Source organism: Anabrus simplex, chromosome 2 (genome assembly GCF_040414725.1).
Source record: "Anabrus simplex isolate iqAnaSimp1 chromosome 2, ASM4041472v1, whole genome shotgun sequence".
Lineage (NCBI taxonomy): Eukaryota > Metazoa > Arthropoda > Insecta > Orthoptera > Tettigoniidae > Anabrus > Anabrus simplex.
In genome coordinates this window covers 609,286,295-609,308,518 of record NC_090266.1, presented here as the reverse complement: position 1 = coordinate 609,308,518, position 22,224 = coordinate 609,286,295, and the positions used below count along the sequence as shown (strand labels likewise).

General features: G+C 41.0%; 1 protein-coding gene across 4 annotated transcripts in view; it reads left to right on the top strand.

The window, feature by feature from the left end:
• Positions 1 to 22,224, top strand: part of Task7 (TWIK-related acid-sensitive K[+] channel 7) — a 92,020-nt gene that overhangs the window by 28,715 nt on the left and 41,081 nt on the right. For 3 of the 4 annotated variants that reach the window (XM_067139239.2, XM_067139243.2, XM_067139240.2), the window contains one exon: positions 7,279 to 7,434. The exons of the other annotated variant lie outside the window; for it this stretch is intronic. In XM_067139239.2, the coding sequence (XP_066995340.1) occupies positions 7,279 to 7,434 (156 nt within the window). The remainder of the gene's footprint in view (positions 1 to 7,278; positions 7,435 to 22,224) is intronic. 4 annotated transcript variants of the gene reach the window in all.

Below are 22,224 nucleotides of genomic sequence, written 5' to 3'. Positions count from 1 at the left end.
GTGGAAACGTACCGGGCGAGTTGGCCGTGCGCGTAGAGGCGCGCGGCTGTGAGCTTGCATCCGGGAGATAGTAGGTTCGAATCCCACTATCGGCAGCCCTGAAGATGGTTATCCGTGGTTTCCCATTTTCACTCCAGGCAAATGCTGGGGCTGTACCTTAATTAAGGCCACGGCCGCTTGCTTCCAACTCCTAGGCCTTTCCTATCCTATCGTCGCCATAAGACTTATCTGTGTCGGTGCGACGTAAAACCCCTAGCAAAAAAGGGTGGAAAAGAGAGTGGCTGATATAGAAAGACAGAGTTTAATAATGGAATGTAGGGAAAGAGGTGTAAAAGAGGGGTAAAAGAGGATTATATTGGTGGGTTATGGGAGTTCCACAAAATATAGGATGGATAGGTCGAGAAAATAAGGATAGATGTACAGTATTTTATGTGGAGAGGGATGGTCGGATATGCATATATTTCCTAAATGTAGTGAATTAGAAGAGATGAAAAATAAAGTGTTGAAAAAGAAAGAGATAGAAAAAGTATAAAATGGTTATAAGATGACGTCATGGCTATGCAGAGAATGGGAAAGAGGAACAAATATATAAAAATATTTAAATTTGGTTAGAGCTAGATTTTTAAAGAAATTAAGGGAATAGTAGGAAGAATGATGTTTCAGAGGATAAGAGGAGATCTGAATATACTGGAAAAGAAAAAAGGTAAATATGGAAGGGAGATTGTATTATGTTGCCGAATGTGTTATGTTCCAGTTAATGTAGTGACAGAATGAAAGGATTTTAGATATTAGTATTAAAAAGAGAGATGAAATAGTAGATAGGGACGAGGATGAGTTGTAAAAGTGTTAAAAGATAGAAAATCTAAACATAATAGAAGAAGCCTGTAAATATGAGTAAAAGATTCTAATAAGTGATGAGCAGGTAATTGCTAGATAAGGTGAGGCAGGAAAACCTTGTTATAAAGAATATAGATAGACATAGGTAAATGGAGAGAGAACTTGTAAAGAGATGATATAATGATCGAAGTGGTAATGTAAAGAAATGTGCAATTAGTGAGAGATCTTTAAGGCTAAGAAACGTAAATAAGATGAATGAACTGTGAGAATAAGGGAAATGTAGAACTGTGGACAAGTAAATTAACGAGCGAGAAATAGCAAGATAAGGTAAGGATGAGGGGATAAATGTGCTATAGTATAGATATTATAGGAACAATAAAAAGAAGACTATAAGTATTGGAAGACTCTATCAAGTGACGAGCAGAGAATTGCTGACAAGGATGAGGTAGGAATTTATTGTTATAAAGAAATTAAAAAGGTAAAAGTAAGCGGAGAGAGGACCTGTAAAGAAATGGTATAATAATAGAGTTGGAAATGTAAAGAATGTGCAATTAGTGAGTGGTTTTTAGACTAAGAGACGCAGATAAGAATGGAAGAATTGTGACAAATAAGGAAACTGATAAATTGTTAGCAAGTACGGTGTTGTTAAAAGTATGTTAATATTATAAGATAGATGTAGGAAGATGTAAGTGAAACAGAGAGATTGAAAAACATGGGATAGGGAGTGGGAGGTTTAAGAGATGGAAGGGGGGATGGAACTGACCCATCCCAGGGGAAAAAAAGAATAAGCATGTCCGCACGGGATGGAACATGAGAGTCAAGGTGGCGGTAGGCAAGGTAAAAGGAAGACGACTCGGGTACAATAGGCGGCGCTGTAGATAAGAGCGTGACGGATCGCATGATGGACTGGTTTCCGCCTCATGTTGATTCGCCACGCAAAGGAGGGGAGGGAAGCAAGTGCAAACTGGGTGTAGGTGGGGATGACATATGACCCACGGGGAGTGGCTGGAGTAGTATCGTGGGTTGGGCGGAATGCTTCCTTACCAGGCCGATACTGGACCGGCCAGTTTTTCTGTTAAGTAGTTGTAGGTAGTAAAATAGTTAGCAGGTTAGAGTTGATGTAGGGGGTGCCCTAACATGTGGTTAGGATTCCTCCCATATTAGAAGCACCTCAGTAGATTTAGTGAAGTAGTAAGTAGTTTTCTTTTTTCCTTTTCTTACTTTTTGCTGAGAGATAGAATAGATTTTGTTTGTTTATGTAGTGGGTGCCCTAACATGTGGTCAGGATATCCGCCTTTGTTAGGGGCAGCTCAGTAGATTTAGTGATGTAGTTAGGTAGTTTTTAAGAGAGTTATAGTAGATATTGTATGTTTGCCTTTATGTTTTTGTGTTTCTTCTTTTGATTCACTCTGTCTTTATTGCCTGTAATCCGAAGGTGTAAACTAAGGTGGGCAATAAAGAAATGTTATATATATAATGAGGCTACTTATATTTCAAAACCTGAAGATATTACAGACCTGAAAATTGGTATTTGGGATCTACTTTAAAAATAAAGAAACAGGTATATTTTCATTTTTGCAAAATCTAAATAATGGGGGGTGAAATGGAGGTGAATTTTTAAAATGAGTGTGTCTACATCTTAAAACTTTAAAAGTTTACAGATGTAAAAATTGGTATTTAGAATCTCCTTTAAAAATAAAGGAACACGCATTTTTTTGTTTTCTGTAAATCCCAATAGGAGGGTTGTAAAAGGATGAAAAATGGGTTGAATGCCTTTAATGAGGATGCATATATCTCAGAAACTGAAGATATTAAAGAACTGAAAATTTGTATATGGGATCTCCTTTAAAAATAAAGAAACACGTATCTTTCGTTTTTGGAAAATTCGTTAAACAGGAGTGACAAAGGGGGTGAATGTTTTGAAAAACTATATCTACAGAATATCTCAGAAACGTAAAATATTACAGACGTAAAAGGTGGGTATTTGGAATCTCCTGTAAATGTAAAGAAACATAGGTGATTTGTTTTTGGAAACTCCACTTAAGGGGAACTAAAAAGGGGTGAAATTTTAAAACGAGAATTTCTACAGTATATCTCAAAAAACTTAACACGTTACAGAAGTGAAAAATGGTATTTTTATCTCGATTAAAAATAAAGAAACGTGTATCTTTAGTTTTCGGAAATACCACTTGGGTGGAGGGGGGTAAAAGTGACTGAAAATGGAGTTGAATTCTTTTAATTAGGCTACGGATATCTCAAAAATGAAGATGTTACAGACGTGAAATTTGATATTTGGAATCTGCTTTAAAAGTAAAGAAAAACGTATTCTCGGAAAATCCAATGAAAGGGGGGGTGAAAGAATTGAAAAATTAATTGACTTAATTGTATGAGAATACATACATCTAATAAAAACTGAAGTTGTTACAGACGTGAAAATTGGTATTTGGATCTCCTTTAGAAAACAAGAAAAACGCGTTTTGGGGGGGAACCATCTTGGGAGGCGGGAGTGAAAAGGAGTTGAATTCCTTTCATGAGGTCACATAAATCAAAAACTGAAGAAGTTAGAGTCATGATAATTGGTATTTAGAAGATCCTTTACTATTAAACAAACAAGTATTTTTTGCCGGAAAGTTCACTTGGGGGGGGGGGGGAGGAATGTGAAAGGAAGTGAAAAAGGTGAATTATTTTTATGGGGATACTTATATCTCAAACCTGAAGATAATAGACGTGAACATTGGTGTTTGGAATCTCCTTTAAACATAAAGAAACACGCCTTCTTTTAATTTTGGGGGGGGGGGTACATAAACTTAACGGCAGTGGGGTGTAAAGAGGTGAGACCAATTGATTTTACTGTTCATAATGTACTTATCAGGAGCCTCCGTTGCTCAGGCGGCAGCGCGCCGGCCTCTCACAGCTGGGTTCCGTTGTTCAAATCCCGATCACTCCATGTGTCATTCATCGATCATTGCCCCAGAGGAGTGCTTCGGGAACCGGCACAATTCCTACTGTCGCCGCTAGATGGGGCTTTATTCATTCCATTCCTGACCCTGTCGAATGACTGGAAACAGGCTGTAGATTTTCGATGTACTTATTCTGATCATAAACCGATCATTTTAAATCTTTCCTGGGTTCGTTTTCAACAGCCATCTTTTCCTTCGGAGAACGTTCTGAGATTACGGTAGATTCTCCTGACATATAAATAAAAATTTAAACACATTTGAAATAGACAATAGGAATGAGATTGCCCGTCAAATAGTTTCGCCTCTATAATAAGGCCAATAATGCACATAAGTATGTCATTCGTATCGCCAGAAATCCCGCACACTTGGCTACGCGCGACAATGGTGCTGGTCACATTGTCAACAATGACAATGGCAGCAGATGTAATTTACCGCCAAGTAGCGGTCTTGCATCTTGCTGTGGGGTCCAGAACATCTATAATAATAATAATAATAATAATAATAATAATAATAATAATAATAATAATAATAATAATAATAATAATAATAATAATAATAATAATAATAATGTTCTGAACGGTCGTCAAATGTGCGGACCGCGCTTGAAACGGCTCCTAGACGGGTAATGACTAAGAATGCAGTCCGGCCGCGGGTTCAGTACCGCCAAAGCACCCGAGACGACACCACGCCGGATCTCCTGAAGGAGTTGATCCATATTAAAAATGCTTATAGGAAAAGATGGCAAAGATTTAGGGACCCAACTGACCGGGTGGAATAGCTGGAACTAGCCCGGAAAGTACGAAATCGATTGCTGGAAAGAAAGATTGAAAAATGGGAGGAAACTCCGTAATCTATTAGAAAACGAGTCAGATCGCGAATTTTGGCGGATTCTCGCAGGAAACGACTCAGATCGCCAATTTCGGAAAACAATAAGCATTCAGTTATAAATTTCAGTATAATACCGTAGCGAAGCATGGGTATCTTGCTAGTTTTATATATAATTTTTCATTCACGTGGTGCACTAATACAAATATTTCAGCTACTAAGCAGGGAAAGTATCATTCAAGAGTTCGCAAGGTAGTCCTTCTTTTTGTTCTAAATCCGAGACATTTCACTGCCATTTTAAGAACATAATTTGTTCAGAAACCATAAATTTCAGTGTTACCTAGACTGAGTTATTATATTAAGTTTGGGATTTTCAGTCGCTTAGCACGTTATAATTTTGAAATTAATTTGGCGGGGCTTAAAATTAAAAATGTTTGCGTGTGTGTTATATAGAGCAAATGATAAAATAATGCATGCCAATTGTTTAGAAACCTGATTTGAAACTGAAATGAAAGGTTCCAAAGAATGTGAAAGATTAACTAAATAACACTCAAATGGTAAGTTACTGGAAGAGGAACCCATATGTATTAGATTGTGTACGGTGTAATCTTACGTCAAGTGTAGAAAGAGGGTTTACAACTTTCTATTTTAAGCAATTATCTTAAAATCCAGGGAAAACAAATTATAGTATTAATTATGCAATAACACTTCGTATTATTATTATTATTATTATTATTATTATTATTATTATTATTATTATTATTATTATTATTATTATTATTATTATTATTATTTAAGACTTTACAGAATGTTTGAAATGGAATTACTCTTGTGTAGATTTTAAGTACTCTTCACTGCTAAAAGTGTTTTAAACCATAGATCATTAATAGACAATATCAATGGTAATCTCTAATTAAATATACCGATAGTGTACTTCTACTGAGTTCTGTTCCATTTTTGTATCCTGTTGGTAAGATAATGCCTTTATTGTTCATGTTCAAGAAACACACAGGTTTCCCCAGAATGCCCATATGAATTTACTTTTAAAAGTAACGATCTCCTCAATCTATTCGTCAAATACCGCAAATACAAAATACCGTACTTGCGATGCTTACAGAACAATACTACGATTATTGTGAAAATATTGCAGCTTTATATTATTTCGGCCCCGTAGTTGAATGGTTAGTGTCGTAGTGTCAAGACCTTGGGTTCGGAGGGTTCCGGATTCGACTTGACCGGGTTGGGGATTTTAATCGCATCCGGTTAATTCCTCTGACTCGGGGACTGGATTATTGTATTTGTTCCAACACATTATTTTCTTTTCCTTCTTTTGCTACCGCTTCTTCCCCACACCTGTGGGGTCGCGGGTGCGAACTGCGTTGCACGTGTGGATCTGACCCTGTTTTACGGTCGGATGCCCTTCCTGACGCCAATCCTATATGGAGGGATGTAATCACTATTGCGTGTTACTGTGGTGGTTGGTAGTGTGGTATCTTGTCTGAATATGATGAGGAGAGTGTTGGGACGGACACATACACCCAGTCCCCGAGCCAGAAGAATTAATCAGAAGCGATTAAAATCCCCGACCCGGCCGGGAATCGAACCCGGGACCCTCTGAACCGAAGACCAGTACGCGGACCATTCAGCCAACAAGTCTTTGTTCCAACACATGTCTCTTTATAAACACACAACACACCACAGAAGAACATAAGAGTGAAAATGTACAAAGGGTTGGCGTCAGGATGGGCATCCGGCCATAATAATAAGCCAAGTCCACGTATGTGATACAGATCACACCCGCGACCCCACCAGGGTATGGGAAATGCGGTAGAAGAAGATTCTAGCGTAAAAATAATTACTTTAGGGTGCTAATGTCAGTTTAAAGCAGAGGAAAGGAGATAGGCCTACATATTTTCAAAGTGAGCAATTATTAATCCTAAAAGTAAGTAATTTTCAATTATTTTCTGTCGGCCACTAAGACAACAACAGTATACTTGAATAGTCGCAGAGTGAGCGTTTCGTTATGTACTTTAATTATTATTATTATTATTATTATTATTATTATTGTTATTATTTTACAGTTTGCTTTACGTAGCATCGTCACTCGCTCGGTGTATGTATGTATGTATGTATGTATGTATGTATGTATGTATGTATGTATGTACTGTACTGTATGTAGTAAAACGATGAGATCTAAGAAAGGACCTAATAGATATCCTAATACTTGAAATATACTGTATATATATATATATATATATATATATATGTCTGTCCGTCTGTCCAAATGAAACATAGTAACATCTTCAACTAAAATTGACCATGATATCTTAAGACAACTTACTCAAAATACGAAAAGATATTAATTTGTTTAAATTACATTCGATATTTTTTGTGTTCTAATAGCTATTTATGCTAACTTCCAACACTGTTTATCTTGAAAGTAACGCGAGACGCTAGTCTCCCTTATGCCTTGTGTGACTTTAGTCATGAGTAAAACGTTTGAATTAACAGTGAACATTACTTTCTACACGACTCCAACATTCTCTCTTCTTCCTCCAGTGACACTTCCAGAAATACCTCATTATCTGAGTAGATTTAAAATGTCAAATCCTACAAATTTTATGTCAAGTATTACGTATCAATGTTGTACTTTCAGAGGTGAAGGACAACTTACTGAAGAAGTACAACATATCGAATGAAGACTATCGCATGATCGAGATCGTGATAATTGAAAATAAGCCTCATAAAGCTGGACCACAGTGGAAATTCGCAGGAGCATTTTATTTTGCTACTGTTGTTCTAGCGATGATAGGTAAGTAGAATAGACAACTATCGCATGAAATGTAGTTAGTAAAACGGGAGAGGCAGGAATCTTTGCAGGCTATCAAAATTTCCTGGGATGTTTTCTAGCACAATATCTACCAAAAATCCCATAATCTTCCCAAATTTCTGCTTAAAACCTACGCCGCTTTCTCATCACTACAGTTAACAACATGGAAATTATTCTAGAGCAGGGTTTCCCAAACTGTTTGTGTCTGAGGCCCCCTGAGCATATCGCACGCATGCCCAAGGACCCCTTAGCCACAAGACATAATACTGCATACAGTAAAGAAAAAACAACTTTGTAACGATACCATGTTTGATTTTATTCGTGTAATTTAGGACTAATATTTACTTTTTAAACTTTAATTAACTTCATTTACATAAAGAAACTTTGTAAATGGACAGAAATTATAAAACAATGTGACACTTGGCTAATAATTACAACAGTCTGGATTTGGAAACTTACTCGAAAAAATTCACTTGTTACAGTTGTTGGATCCATAGGACGGATGGTGCTGTTTACCGAAAACCAAGCGTTTTACAAGCGTAGTCACTCGAAACGAAGATCGGCCTCTACATTAGTTCTGTTTCTGTACTTCGTTTTCATTTGCGTGAGAACATAAAAGGTACACTCGCGTAGGTTTTTCGTTATGAAAGGCACTAAACGCAGTATTTCCTTTCTAGAAATTGTAGGGTACAGGGATGTCATGAATCCAAAAGTCGACCAGAGACGTGGACTTGTGATACATTCATGGAACTTCCTGGAGCTAAACATGCCACTCCATCTGATTCTCCACCCACATCATATTTCAATTTATTTTTCACGTTCTCTCGGCCAACATACTTCGGCTAGTTGATCTTCCTCAAAGCAGGAATTCAGTTTCAAAGAAATGAATTCTGATCCACGAGATTTTCTCAACCAGAGGCAAAAAATATGGTCTGAGTGTGAATACTAGCAATTCCAAGTGTCTCGCAATTACATCACTTACACTGCCTTGTGATATTTGTTTTTTCCGCTGTTAACTTGACCATATATCGGCTGACTTAAGAGGTACATATAGGCCTACTCTATGTAAGTTATACAACAGTGAAGACATACTTCCTAAATTTCACTTTTGACTTCGTGTCCGTGAGTGTTTCCTTGATGAGTCTTAATGTCTTTGGATCAAGTCCTTGTTCTTCTAAGATGTTAAAGAGACACTGTCGATCACCAAATCATACGCTTTCTTGAACTCGGCGAAACTACAAATAATCGGAGAGTTTCAGATTTGCTTTATATTTCAATGTCGTCTTCAAGTTTAAAATGTGTTCAATACAGGAACGTCTAGGTCGGAAACCGGCTTGATATTCTCCAATTTTGTATTCAATCTGTTCTTGTACTCTTTGAAGGAGACACGCGAAGAGAATCTTGGAGGTGACTTGAACGCGAGAAATCCCTCTGTAGTTATTTACATCCATTCTGTCACCTCTCTAGTGTAACGGGTGGATAAGTGCACATTTCCATTCTTCAAGTAGCTTTCCTTTTTTCCAGATGTCCATGATTATTAGTGTGAGCTCCTCAAGTGTACTTGGGCCTATGCTCTTTAAGAGTCCTGCAACTATACCATCTTCTCCAGACGCCCTGTTATTTTTGAGTCTGAAGACGTGTCTCCGGATTTCTTCTTTGGTACGTGGTGGAGATTCAGGGTTTATTCGTGTTCCTGGGATTCTGTGGAACGCCTAAGTGAAAGAAGGTACGGGCATGAATGGGTGGATATAGAAAGATGGAAGATGAATTTAGAAACTTCAAAAATTTTTGATTATATTTCTTCCTTTGACCTTTTGTTACTTTTCACATTTAAAACATTACACTTTGCTAAGCAAATAAGAATTAATCAGGTACAAAGTCTAGCTCGTGAACTTCAGTAACAATATTAGAAAAATCAAGAACAATTTAACACCATGAGCTTGAAGTTCCCTAGTTACCAATTTAACAAGAGCACAAATGCTCCCTTCAGCCAACACTCAAGGGGACCGAGTTCAAGAATTTACAATAGTAGAAAAAGAACGTCCTTTCTCCACACATTTTTTTGCTATTTGCTTTACGTCGCACTGACACAGATAGGTCTTATGGCGACGATGGGATAGGAAAGGCATAGGAGTTGGAAGGAAGCGGTCGTGGCCTTAATTATGGTACAGCCCCGGCATTTGCCTGGTGTGAAAATGGGAAACCACGGAAAACCATCTTCAAGGCGCCGGCAGTGGGACTCGAACCCACTATCTCCCGATTACTGGATACTGGCCGCACTTAAGCGACTGCAGCTATCGAGCTCGGTGAACACACACACACACACAATTATTCTCCAGGAGAATATTCTCCAAAATTTACAGGTTTAGGCCTCTTAAAGGCGCATTCTACATTTAACAAAAACCAACAGTAGACACTAGTGTCATGTAAAGCACGCTCCGTGCTCGATTCATATTTGTCGAGCCTGGCTATGGTTGAAGTTTGCTTCTCAAAGGCGAGGTGAGCTATGTTCGTTCGATCCTGCCCCTCCATAGTCGCTCCTTCACGCGCTATCTCATTCACAGGTAGAAGTGTTCCCCCACCTTCCATTCTTGTTTCTGCTAATGGTGGAAGAATGTGGTACCACATCAAAAATTGCCAAAATTAGCACCGATATTAATCAGTTCTTACCCTAATTAACATGGATGTGTTTTGGACTGGGGGCCTACAGTATCAAGAATCAGCGTGGACAGTTTGACGCCGACAATTTGCCGACAACACGGTAACCATGGCAACCAGCGTACGTCATCTGTGTTTACTATTAAATAGGCCAGGAACTACACAAACCATGCTTCTATACTTCTCCGTGTGGCGAAAAAAACTTACTTTAATTTTTCTCCGGCAACAGTGTTGAGCGGTGGGAAAGCTTTGGCACGCAAGAAAACACATGCACGAGTTACGCTTTGCTTTGTACTTCCGGGCAATACTTGGCGAGAAGCGGTAACTTTAAATTTGCAAACGTGTTTTCTTTTTAACTTAGTATGAGTTGTACCGGATTTATATGTTAATAGTGCATGGCACATTTCACAGGAAGTAACCCTGTCCGCTGACTGCCTTCAGTGACTACAAGCAAGAACTTCTTCCAAACATCAGAACTGCACCAATCTCTCTTGATTTGTTTATATTCACTGCTTTGAATTTTGTCCATAATGCTGTCCGTCGATTCACGTGGCATGGTGAACTTCAGCTCAAACCTAATAGTTAACTCAACCATTGTTTTATACCTCTCAATTCCAGGGATTTGCTCTTTGTAAACAAGGGCTTACTCATCTCTGCAATGTCAGTAAAGCAAGCAAGGCCATCCCTCCCCAGTCAGAAAACTTTGCTTCGAACATGCCCTGCCGAACGAATTGGAGCAAACTCGGGCATTTTAGATTACACGCTCCATGCATGCGTGATGGTGGTTGCATATGCAGCAAGGCTCATCTTTCTCCGTATTGGTTACCCGTCCCAAGTTTGAACAATGCACGCCACTAGTAGACACTACGGTTACTGCTCAACAGTCAGAGTTACATTTAAAAGTAAAAGAATAATAGTTAACTTTAACAGGGGTAACACGTACCCATCCTGCATGGCCTTAGTTGAAAAAGGAAAGGTTCATTAATGGCCAAAAGTCAACGTGTAGGGAGATGAAGAGAAATTTTTAAGTTACAAAATTATGAGATCAGGGGAATAAAAGAGGGCACCATTCTTTATTCTCTTAGTTAGACTAGAGTCCTCAGACTTATTTGAAATTTACATTAGTGAGGAATTTTGAAATATTTCCCTCGAACTAGCTTTCAGAGACTATTACGTGCTTAGGGAGAATCTGCCATTACTTTGAGCTGGTGGGCCTTCCGGAGACGGACGAGGCAACGCCCCCCTGCCACCACTAGGAACACACTCTAAACCTCTTGACTGGACCTATCACAAAGTCACCATGGCCCGAACGGTCCCAGCTTTTAGAGTGGAGACGAAGGTTCCAGATATCTCTGGTTAGAAACCCTGACACACTCCCACTTTGAATGGACAATCAAATAAATATAAAAAACTCTGATTGGTTACTTAAATAACTGTACAAAAATGTCTATTGGCTACAATTTTAAGCTTGCGGGAAGAGATAGGAGCGCTGATAACCTTAGACCACCAAAAACAAACTATACACAATTCAGTTTAGGAAACCATAACACACTAAATTACTTCGAAAATTAATTGTTTATCCTCACCCCAGAGGGCGCACAATAGTTGATACTAGCGACATATGTCTATAAATGTTCAAAATTCTTCTACCAAATAGTTTGATGTCCAAGTTACATATGGCCTTCTCAAAGGCGCCTAATTTAAATCCATTACAAAAGCGATACCCAAGAGAGGGTTGCCACCTCTTCCTATTCGTTTGTCTGTTTTACTTTTGAAGATGCGGTAATTACCATAGTCTAGTGTGCTTTCATCTGTAAGGCGTGTTTCCTGAAGAGCTAGTATCTGTATCCTTTGTCGATCTAATTCTGATGTTAAGGTGTGTATTTTGCTTGGTTGTAGTAATGTGTTAATGTTGAAGGTCCCGAAATATGTGGGTTTTTTTGATGGTAGTTTGCCAGAGAACTCCGACTTTCTTTGTGATCGTTGTAGTCCAGGTCCCGCAGAATCCGAAAACCTGGTTGCCGTCCACGGACGGGTGGATTGGTTACCACCTGGGGTAATTCTGTAATTACTCTCACGAATCATAATTGGTTGTAATAAAGGATTAGTCCAATGTTTCCACTGAGAGTTTAGGACCAGGGATTCTAGTTCCTGGAACGTAATATGTGCAGTTGTACCTACTAGGTAAACAGACTGTGACCACTTTGCCGCTCGATCCAAGTCAGACACGAAGTGGATTTCATTTTTGGTTCTTCCGCCCTCTCTGCCATTGAGACATAAGTCCTCTTCTGCCATCGAGCCCGTTGACCACAGATCTATTCACCTCAGTTGATCCTCGAGTGTTTATTTGGCAAGGTCTTATTCACATCTGTCCTGAATATCAACAGAAAACTTCCCCTATTAGCCACTGTTACGCGCCGTATCGGGGTTGAGAGCCCCTTCCCAATGTCTCACGCAGGGTTATGCTTAGCTCGTACTTAGTTCGGAACTAAATCCCCACGTGAACTGACCAGGTAATAATGTTGTATGCTGTCAGTACAGAAGTGTTGCATTGCCGGTCTTAAAGATGGCTGACAATAGTGGCCGGCTGTGTGACCTAGGTAACGGCGAGAATATAAAGAATAGTGCATATCTTATTCGTGGTTTCTATGGAAGTAATTACCAAGGAAAACAAAATAGGGGCAGTTAGGTCAAAAGTGTTAATCATATATAAATTTAAATTTATTTATTTATTTATCATAAGTCTGTACAGAGTTCTCCTCCATTTACAGACACTATACATAGGTGTACATAAATGCATGAATGAGGTTTTTTTTATGATTCCATGACCGAATAATATTGTCATGCATGCATGAATAAATGAATGAACACTTCCCTCCCAGTCACGGATAGCCACCAACTTAGGAGAGAGCATTCGGTTGGCAGGATAAATGCATGGATGGGATTATGCATGACTACTGCCCGGTCGTGTTATCCACCCCTGGTGAGAAAAAGGAGCCACCTTCCCAAGGATAACACGTCCGGCCCTTTCCCTTGAGGCCCAAACAGAAGACCCCACCTGATCTAATAGCTGTCAAACACTAATTTCTCACCATTCCCTAATTTCTGCGAGGCACACGTAAGCGGAAATCCCGCACCTCATGTGCCCCCTCCCTATTCTTCTTTCTCTGTTGCATTTAGATCACTCTACATATTCGATTGGAATAGGCCCGTCCTATCCCGTCCTACTTCGGTTATAGCCTTACATAAGTGTATGAATTAATTAATTAATTAATTAATTGGCTATGATTCCCTATCTAAAATAGTGCCCTTTGCACAGGCGGATCGCCATTCCACATGCAAGGGCCACGCCTACGATTATCTACATGAGTGGTTAATCATATATACGGCGTGACATCTAGATAGTGTTTTCTATGGAATAGTTGTCGCAATTACCAAGATGGCTGACTTCTATGGCATAAAATTCATATTAGATATTACCCCAAAACACTATTAAACAAGAACAAAATCACAAGATTACACTAACGCACTTTAAGCACCAAAAGTTAAACCTCTATTCCTCGGAAGCGACAAACGAAGTACAGTTTTTCTGTGTAAGTCGACATAAGACGCAGCACCATTATACATGATCTTACCCACTGGGCACGGATTATTATTATTATTATTATTATTATTATTATTATTATTATTATTATTATTATTATTACGGGGATTTATCGTGGAACGCAGAGGTAAGGCAGCGCGTGGAGTGAATGGCTGGACAGGGGACCACTTAGAGCAAAAATTTACTTTAACAAAAATTAGAAATTGAATAACTTTCCTCTTAAAACACAAATAGAGTAATCGAATGATTTAACAAGAAGCAGTTCAAAATTTACTTGAGAATATTCACATTTAACAACGAGCTCACCTGCTCCAACAATACATTGGACTTAGAAGTCCTTAATCAGGTACAAGATTAATTGGGAGAAACTCCCGGTCGTTAACCCACAAATGAAAGAGCTTAATTGCTTCTGACAGGTATAACATTGTGCAATACGTAGAGGCTAGCATCGATAGAGCGATATGTCGTTGTTACATTCTCAATTACACAATTAACCAGTTGGTGACCCCACTTCATAGTGTTCACATACAGGTTGCCCCATGGTGGGCTTATCAATTACAAAATTTCGCAACCAGGTTAAGTCCTGTTCCTCAAGGGAAACTAAACGTAGACACGGTTACCCGTAAAACCATAAAGAATATGCAGGGGCATAGTACCCATTCTACTAGACGTTAAGAAGGAATTGAAAACTTTACAAGAAGCAGGCCATTAAGAAAATGCAGTGGAGGCGAAACAACAGCACTCCTTAGAAGAATGTTCTGGAAAAGACAAGAACCTAAGTGGTCTTAAGGCCCAATGACACAGAGGCTAATCCATCCTATAAATAGTGACTAAAAGGGGGACGTTTAAAGGCCTAGACAAATTTCCAAAATTTAGAGGTTGCAAAATTTTAGTCACTCAGCTCAAAAGTAGGAGAGAGTTCCGAGTGTCGCCACCCATGCTCTCTTACATTATATATTTTTCCAGTAGTGAATATAAATCGAGTCCGAAGACTACGCAAAAGGTCATACATTTCAGCGAAAATTGAAAAGATTACATATTATATTTTAAGGAAAACCGCTGAAATCTTCCCCTCAATACTCACGCCGGCACAATCACATATTTAGGTCAATTCTGCTATTACCAGTCAGCGCTGGGTCTTCTTCAAGCCGGTCACCCTCTACCTCTTGCCTCCTGCCCCCCTCTAACTTCCGTCATGTCACACTCTCAATCACCGGAGTAAATCAGACAAGATGGCCCTAAAGCGCTCTCCTTTAATAGCCCCGCAGGGGTAAGTTCTAGACCATATTAGAATCCAGAGCGCTGATAGGCTGAATTTCCATACCCCCCCCCCCCGGGTACTGGTAGGTTAGATAATTGAGTTACAGGCATGTGATGATGTAGATGAGGAACCAGGTGAAATACTGACGACTTCGGCACATAAAAAAACAGTAACCAGTAAAAGGATTTACCAACTACAACGAATTAAATTTCTCTGGCTCTAAACTGGCGCTTAGCCCGCCAGAGATCGCTAGAAAATGAATGTCAAGGCCATCTAACCATGGGAGAAGAAAGTTTTAAAATTTCTTAAAAGTTCTCAATCACTGTCAGATATATCCATAGTGGAGAAGGCGCACAGCTCAAATAGCTGCGGAGGGTGTGCCCTATAATTATCATTGCGACCCCGTGTACTATAGTCGCGGCCCCCCAGGTGTCCGCAGACCACATTTCGGGAATGGCTGTTCTAGAGTATAGTTTTCCTTAAAGTAAGGTAAGGATTCGGGTTCGTATTTCAAGAGCAGATGTATTGATGGTATTTCTCTTTATAAAGCGATCGCCTTAATAGAAACTGTCTTCCAAAGCCATATCTAAGTTTCTAAAACTTCAGTATATTCATGACATGGCTGGCAGAGCGCACTGGTGCGTCGTCAAGTAAATCCAAAGCAATTCAGTCTTTACCCAAAAAGTGGCTTGAGTCCCGAGAGTGGCCAGATTTCTTTCAGCTTAAATTATGTAAAAAGTATATTAATTCTTATGGTCTGCCTCTGTGGTGTAGTGGTTAGTGCGATTAGCTGCCACCCCCGGAGGTCCGGGTTCGATTCCCGGCACTGCCACCAAATTTGAAAAGTGATGCGAGGACTGAAACGGGGTCCACTCAGCCTCGGGAGGTCAACTGAGTAGAGGGGGTTTGATTCCCACCTCAAGCACTCTCGAAGGGGTTTTCCGTGGTTTCCCACTTCTTCTCCACGCAAATGCTGGGATGTTACCTAACATAAGGCGACGGCCGATTCCTTCCCTCCCCACCGAGCTCGATAGCTGCAGTCGCTTAAGTGCGGCCAGTATCCAGTATTCGGGAGATAGTAGGTTCGAATCCCACTGTCGGCAGCCCTGAAAATGGTTTTCCGTGGTTTCCCATTTTCACACCAGGCAAATGCTGAGGCTGTACCTTAATTAAGGGAACGGCCGCTTCCTTCCCACTCCTAGCTCTTTCCTGTCCCATCGTCGCCGTAAGACCTATCTGTGTCGGTGCGACGTAAAACAACTAGAAAAAAAAAGATTCCTTCCCTATCCCTTCCAATCTTCCCATCTCCCACAAGCCTCCTGTTCAGCAGAGCAGGCGAGGTCGCCTGGACGAGGTACTGGTCTTTCTCCCCAGTTGTATCCCCGACCAGCCGGGCTGAGTGGCTCAGGCGGTCGAGGCGCTGGTTTTCTGACCCCAACTTGGCAGTTTCGATCCTGGCTCAGTCCGGTGGTATTTGAAGGTGCTCAAATATGTCAGCCTAATGTCAGTAGATTTACTGGTACGTAAAAGAACTCCTGTGTGATTAAATTCCGGCACCTCGGCGTCTCCGAAAACCGTAAGAATAGTTAGTGGGACGTAAAGCAAAATAGGTAACACTGTTATCCCAGACCGTCGCCTACGTGATATACAAGGCCTGGAAATGCTGACCAGCTGATAGCGTCGCGGAGAGTTTCAAAATACGCCGCTAGATGTCATCTTTATGGGCTGACCTACACAAGGCTCGTAAATGGGAAAGAACACAAGCATGTTGATATTCACCTGATAAACTCATAAAAATGCTAGGCTGTAAGGAACGGAGAAATTTACAAAAAATGGATCGGTTTAAATCACATAATACTTACTCCGTACCTGTCAGTCTATAATATTTTGAAGAATCGTTGAAATTTTCAATATGCTCCAGTCTCTGCATTAGTGTAGCCAAGGTAATTTTTATTGTATTTCTGTGTGGAAGTTTTAAGCAACCATTTAATTACATTGTAACCATTAGGTGTTTTCATATGCCACAGAACAGTTTTCTTCAAAGTATTCTCACCTAATTTAATGTTGTTTTTTCCGTACAGGTCTATCTGCTGTAGAAGAAACAGTTAATTTAAATCACCATTACTGGAAAATTTTTTATAATTTACTTTCTTCTGTAATTTTTTTGTTTTCACCTTCTCAGATTTTAGTGCTTTTAGTTCTGTCGAAGCTTATAAATTATTTTCTTATATCTATCAATTGATTTCCTCAACAAAATAGAGTTTCTTCGGTTTCTATTGTATTTAGCTTTTCGGGATGCTTTTGAATTTGAAGTGGGTACTAGAATTGCTACTTTGGTCATAGGAGGTTGAGGAGATTCCGCGCAGGTGTTGCTGCCATTGATTGAATTCTTTCTGGTTTAGATGAATCTAAACAGGGGTGAGATCACTTCTTCGTTTGGCAAATATTTGTTTATGAGTGGCGTAATCACTAAATCTGGATGATATTTTATTTCGAAGAAGCCTATTTTTTGTGGGGCTAACACTAAAATCAAATTCAAGGAAATGCTTGCTGTACACTTTCGACAGTCTTGTTGGTAACCATAAAAACCCTAGTTTTTTGCCTTACCTTAAGACGGCAATTTTCCACTTTTCTAGTAAGGTTGGATCAGTAAGAAACGGATGGAAAGCAACATTTGTTTCTTTCTTTGCACTGTTTGAAGTCCCTACGTCTTGGAACACAGCAATGCACAAATTTCAACACTTTACTCACATTCCCATATTGTGCACGAAAGGTATATTAGGCTACATGACTTGGCCCTACAATAATTATCACAGTATTGACAATAACACTACACTATTCATCGCTGCCATAAAATAATCTGACGGTAGACTTGGTGTCTTGGCACAGAAGGAGACGAAGAAACAACCTATACATTTTTACTACTATTAAATGTTTTCATTCTGTACCCTGATGGAGTAAGACGGGCGTCCTAGAGGGTTCCGCACTTTCTCAGACCAAGGAGATTTGAAGCCGTGATTTAAGCTGTGGAGAAGGTGAGTGGGTGGCGCTCGTGGCCTATAAAATTATATGTCCTAAAATTTGCCTTAGTGCAGAAGAATGGAAAACTACGGAAAACCATTCTCAGGTTAGACGACGGTGGGAACCAGACCCTCCGCCTTCCGATTGCAAAGATGCAAGGCTAGTAAAACTAGCCGCTGTTGATCTGAAGACCACTTTGCTCAGTCAATATACATTGTATGAATAAACTACAAAAATATAGGGTCCGATGGCATAGATGTTAGGTTTCTATAAACAACAAGCATCATCATCATCAAGCTAAAAAAATCCCGAGCGGATCGAAACTGACTTACAGACACAATGAGGTGCAACATTATTAAAGTCGTAATTAATGAAGGAAAAAACGATAACTGCATACATCTACGTATAAGGGTTCTATAATTCGTGCAACTACAGCACGCCAAAAGATACCAGGAAATCCATTAATAAACTGCTAACATATCACACATGTGATGCGAATCTTATACTAAATTACGGCTCTATTTCACTGACAACAGCCCATAGCCCTAACATCTACCGGTAAGGCTACAAACCTGAAGTGTCTCGTTATTCTGGCGGAAAATGGTCCGTTCTTCCAGGCCTTGCAGCCTATATTACGTAGCCAACGCCCCGACCAAATGCCTCACGCTCCAGGACACTGCCCCTGTGATGTAGTGGTTAGCGTGATTGGCTGCCACCCCCGGAGGCCCGGGTTCGATTATCGGCTCTGCCACGAACTTTGAAAAGTGGTACGAGGACTGGAACGGACTCCACTCAGCCTCGGAAGGTCAACTGAGTAGAGGAGGGTTCGATTCCCACCTCAGCCATCCTAGAAGCGGCTTTCATTCTGTACCCTGATGGAGTAAGACGGGCCTCCTAGAGGGTTCCGCACTTTCTCAGACCAAGGAGATTTGAAGCCGTGATTTAAGCTGTGGAGAAGGTGAGTGGGTCGCGCTCGTGGCCTATAAAATGATATGTCCCAAAATTTGCCTTTATGCAGGAGAATTGAAAATTTATCCTCCAGACAATTGCCGGGGTGGTACCTAAATTAAGGCCACGGTCGCTTCCTTCCCTCTTCCTTGCTTGTCCCTTCCAATCTTCCCATCCCTCCACAAAGTGTCTGCTCAGCATGGCAGATGAAGCCGCCTGGGCGATGTACCGGTCCTCCTTCCCAGTTGTATCCTCCGACCCAATGTCTCGCTCTCCAGGACACTGCCCTTGAAGCGGTAGAGGTGTGATCTCTCGCGAGTCCGAGGGGAAAAAAGCGACCCTGGAGGGTAAACAGATTAAGAAATAATAATAATAATAATAATAATAATAATAATAATAATAATAATAATAATAATAATAATAATAATAATAATAATAGTTATGACCGTACACATATACAGACATATGATTTTCTTTATTATTCGACGGTTAATGCTGTCTGATGACAACCGCCCTCTTCCGGCAGTCATTTTCATATCTTTTATATATCCCTGATAATAATAATAATAATAATAATAATAATAATAATAATAATAATAATAATAATAATAATAATAATAATAATGTCGGCTGCCGGTGGCAAGACTTCTTTTTTCCTTTTTTACAATTTGCTTTACGTCGCACCGACACAGGTATGTCTTATGGCCACGATGGGATAGGAAAGGCTTAGGAGTGGGAAGGAAGTGGCCGTGGCCTTAATTAAGGTACAACCCCAGCATTTTCCTGGTGTGAAAATGGGAAACCACGGGAAACCATTTTCAGGGCTGCCGACAGTGGGGTTCGAAGTTCGAACCACTATCTCGCGGATGCAAGCTCACAGCTGCGCGGCCCTAACCGCACCACCAACTCGCCCGCTGGCAAGAATTCTAATATGCCACTATTTGTGTGACGTGCATGTCAGTTTCAAACTCCTACTCTCGCCATAATGCCCAACCCCCCAAGTAGTGAAACCATGAATCCCATATTCCCTCAGTCGTGTTTGCCCTGTTATAGTGTGCGGAGTGTAGCCTCGTGGTGAACGTGACAACATAATGGCACTACGACGCCATTTGGACCCCGTTTTGCAGGGTAGAATACTCGGCCATTTCCAGGCTTTAGAGGCGATTTCGAGACACAGGAGATGTTAGTCGTAGGCCAGTACCAGGTTGACCAAGGGTAACCACCCCACAGCAGGACCGATATCTGGCCTTAACCGCCCGACGAAATCGGAGTGCACCTGCAAGGCAATTGTCGGCGGAGCTTGCAGCCGTCTCAGGGGTTGCCGTTTCCCGGCAAACTGTGTACCGGAGGCTCAGAACAGCAGGGCTGTTTGCCCGATGTCCAGCGGTGTATGTCCCGCTCACTCCAGCACAGAGACGGGCCCGTTTACTGTGGAGCAGTCAACATCGAAACTGGACTATGCATGAATGGAGGCACGTGCTCTTCACAAATGAATCCCGTTTCAGTTTGCAGAACGATTCCCGCCGCACATTAATCTGGAGAGAACCGGGTAGCCGATACAACCACAGGAACATCGTGGAACGGGACCAGTATGGTGGTGGTGGCGCCATGGTTTGGGGTGGCATCATGTTGAATGGTCATACGGACCTACATATCTTCATGGGTGGTCCGAAGAACACTGTTAACGCTCGGAGATACAAGAATGAGGTACTGAGACCACAAGCTCGACTCATCAGAGGTGCGGTTGGTCCAGACTTCCTCTTAATGGACGATAATGCACGACCGCACGGCGCTGCTCTGGTGGATGAATTTCTGGCTGGGGAAGACATTCATCGCATGGACTGGCCAGCGAGGTCTGCGGATCTGAATCCTATAGAACATGCCTGGGATGCATTGGGAAGGCGAATTGCATCCCTCGGCCTCCAACAAGGGCCCTCCAAAACCTTCGCTTTGCCCTTTCAGAGGAATGGGATTGACTGCCACAAGAGCTATTGGACCATCTGATAGAGAGCATCCCACGTCGCTGCGAAGTATGTGTGGCCGTTAGGGGTACCGGTAACCATACACCCTATTAACAGTATATTTTGCTGTGGAAGACATGCCAAGTTTTGTTAGTTGTTGTCAAAGGTATACCTTAGCTATCAGAACCTTTCTGACACTGTTTTTTGGACAAGTTATGTGACATATGGTATGTGATTCAGCTTCCCGTTGTTCAGCAATCCGTCTGACATTCCTGTCAGGCGGTATGGTCTCGTTCACTGATTATGCTTAACTTTTAGACACTAGTGTACTTCAACGCTTTTGGCACTGTTTGAAGTTTTAAAATATGACATAAAGTGGTCTCCGATTTTCACAAGATTGTTATTGTTCAATTTTGACATGAAAATTCATTTTTATTTGGTTTTTGATCACACTAACACGTACAGTATCCTACATGTTTTCGGCAACGATGGGATAGAAAGGCCTAAAGTAGGAAAGGTAGCGGCCGTAGACTTAAGGTGCAGCCCATGCATTTGCCTAGTGTTTAAATGAGAAGACACCGTACACCAATGTCAGGGCTGGTGACGGTGGGGTTCGAACCCATTATCTCCTGCATGCAAACTTTCAAGCTCACAACTGTACCGCGCAGCCAACTCTATCGATTAGGGAAGTTCATTCGTAGCACACTTCTCAAGAATGTTCAGTAAATATAAACAATGAGCACTGCAATATGAATTATAACCGATTACGTCACTACGCGATATCTATACAGTTGCTGAATTTAGTTTGATATCTACAGAGCAGCATTTTTGAGCTACTCTTTTCTTTGCTAGGGGCTGCCTGGCCGAGGCGGTAAAGGCATGCTCGGTTCGCCCGGAAGGACGTGGGTTCGAATCCCCGTCAGGCAGTCGTAAAATTTAAGAAACGAGATTTCCACTTCTGGAGATGCACATGGCCCTGAGGTTCACTCAGCCTACACCAAAAATGAGTACCAGGTTAATTCCTAGGGGCAAAGGCGGCCGGGCGCAGAGCTAACCACTCTACCCCATCAAGTGCCGAGGTTACGGATAGTGGAAGCCTTTACCTTCCACCCCTCCAAGGGCCTTCATCGCCTGTACGGAGATGACTTTACTTCTTTGCTAGTAGTTTAACGTCGCAACAACACATCGAAGGTTTTCGGCGACGGAAGGGTGGGAAAGGACTAGGATTGGAAAGGTTGCTGTCGTGACCCTAATTTAGGTACAGCCCCAGCATTTCCTTGGTGTGAAAACGGGAAACATCGGGAAACCATCTTCAGGGC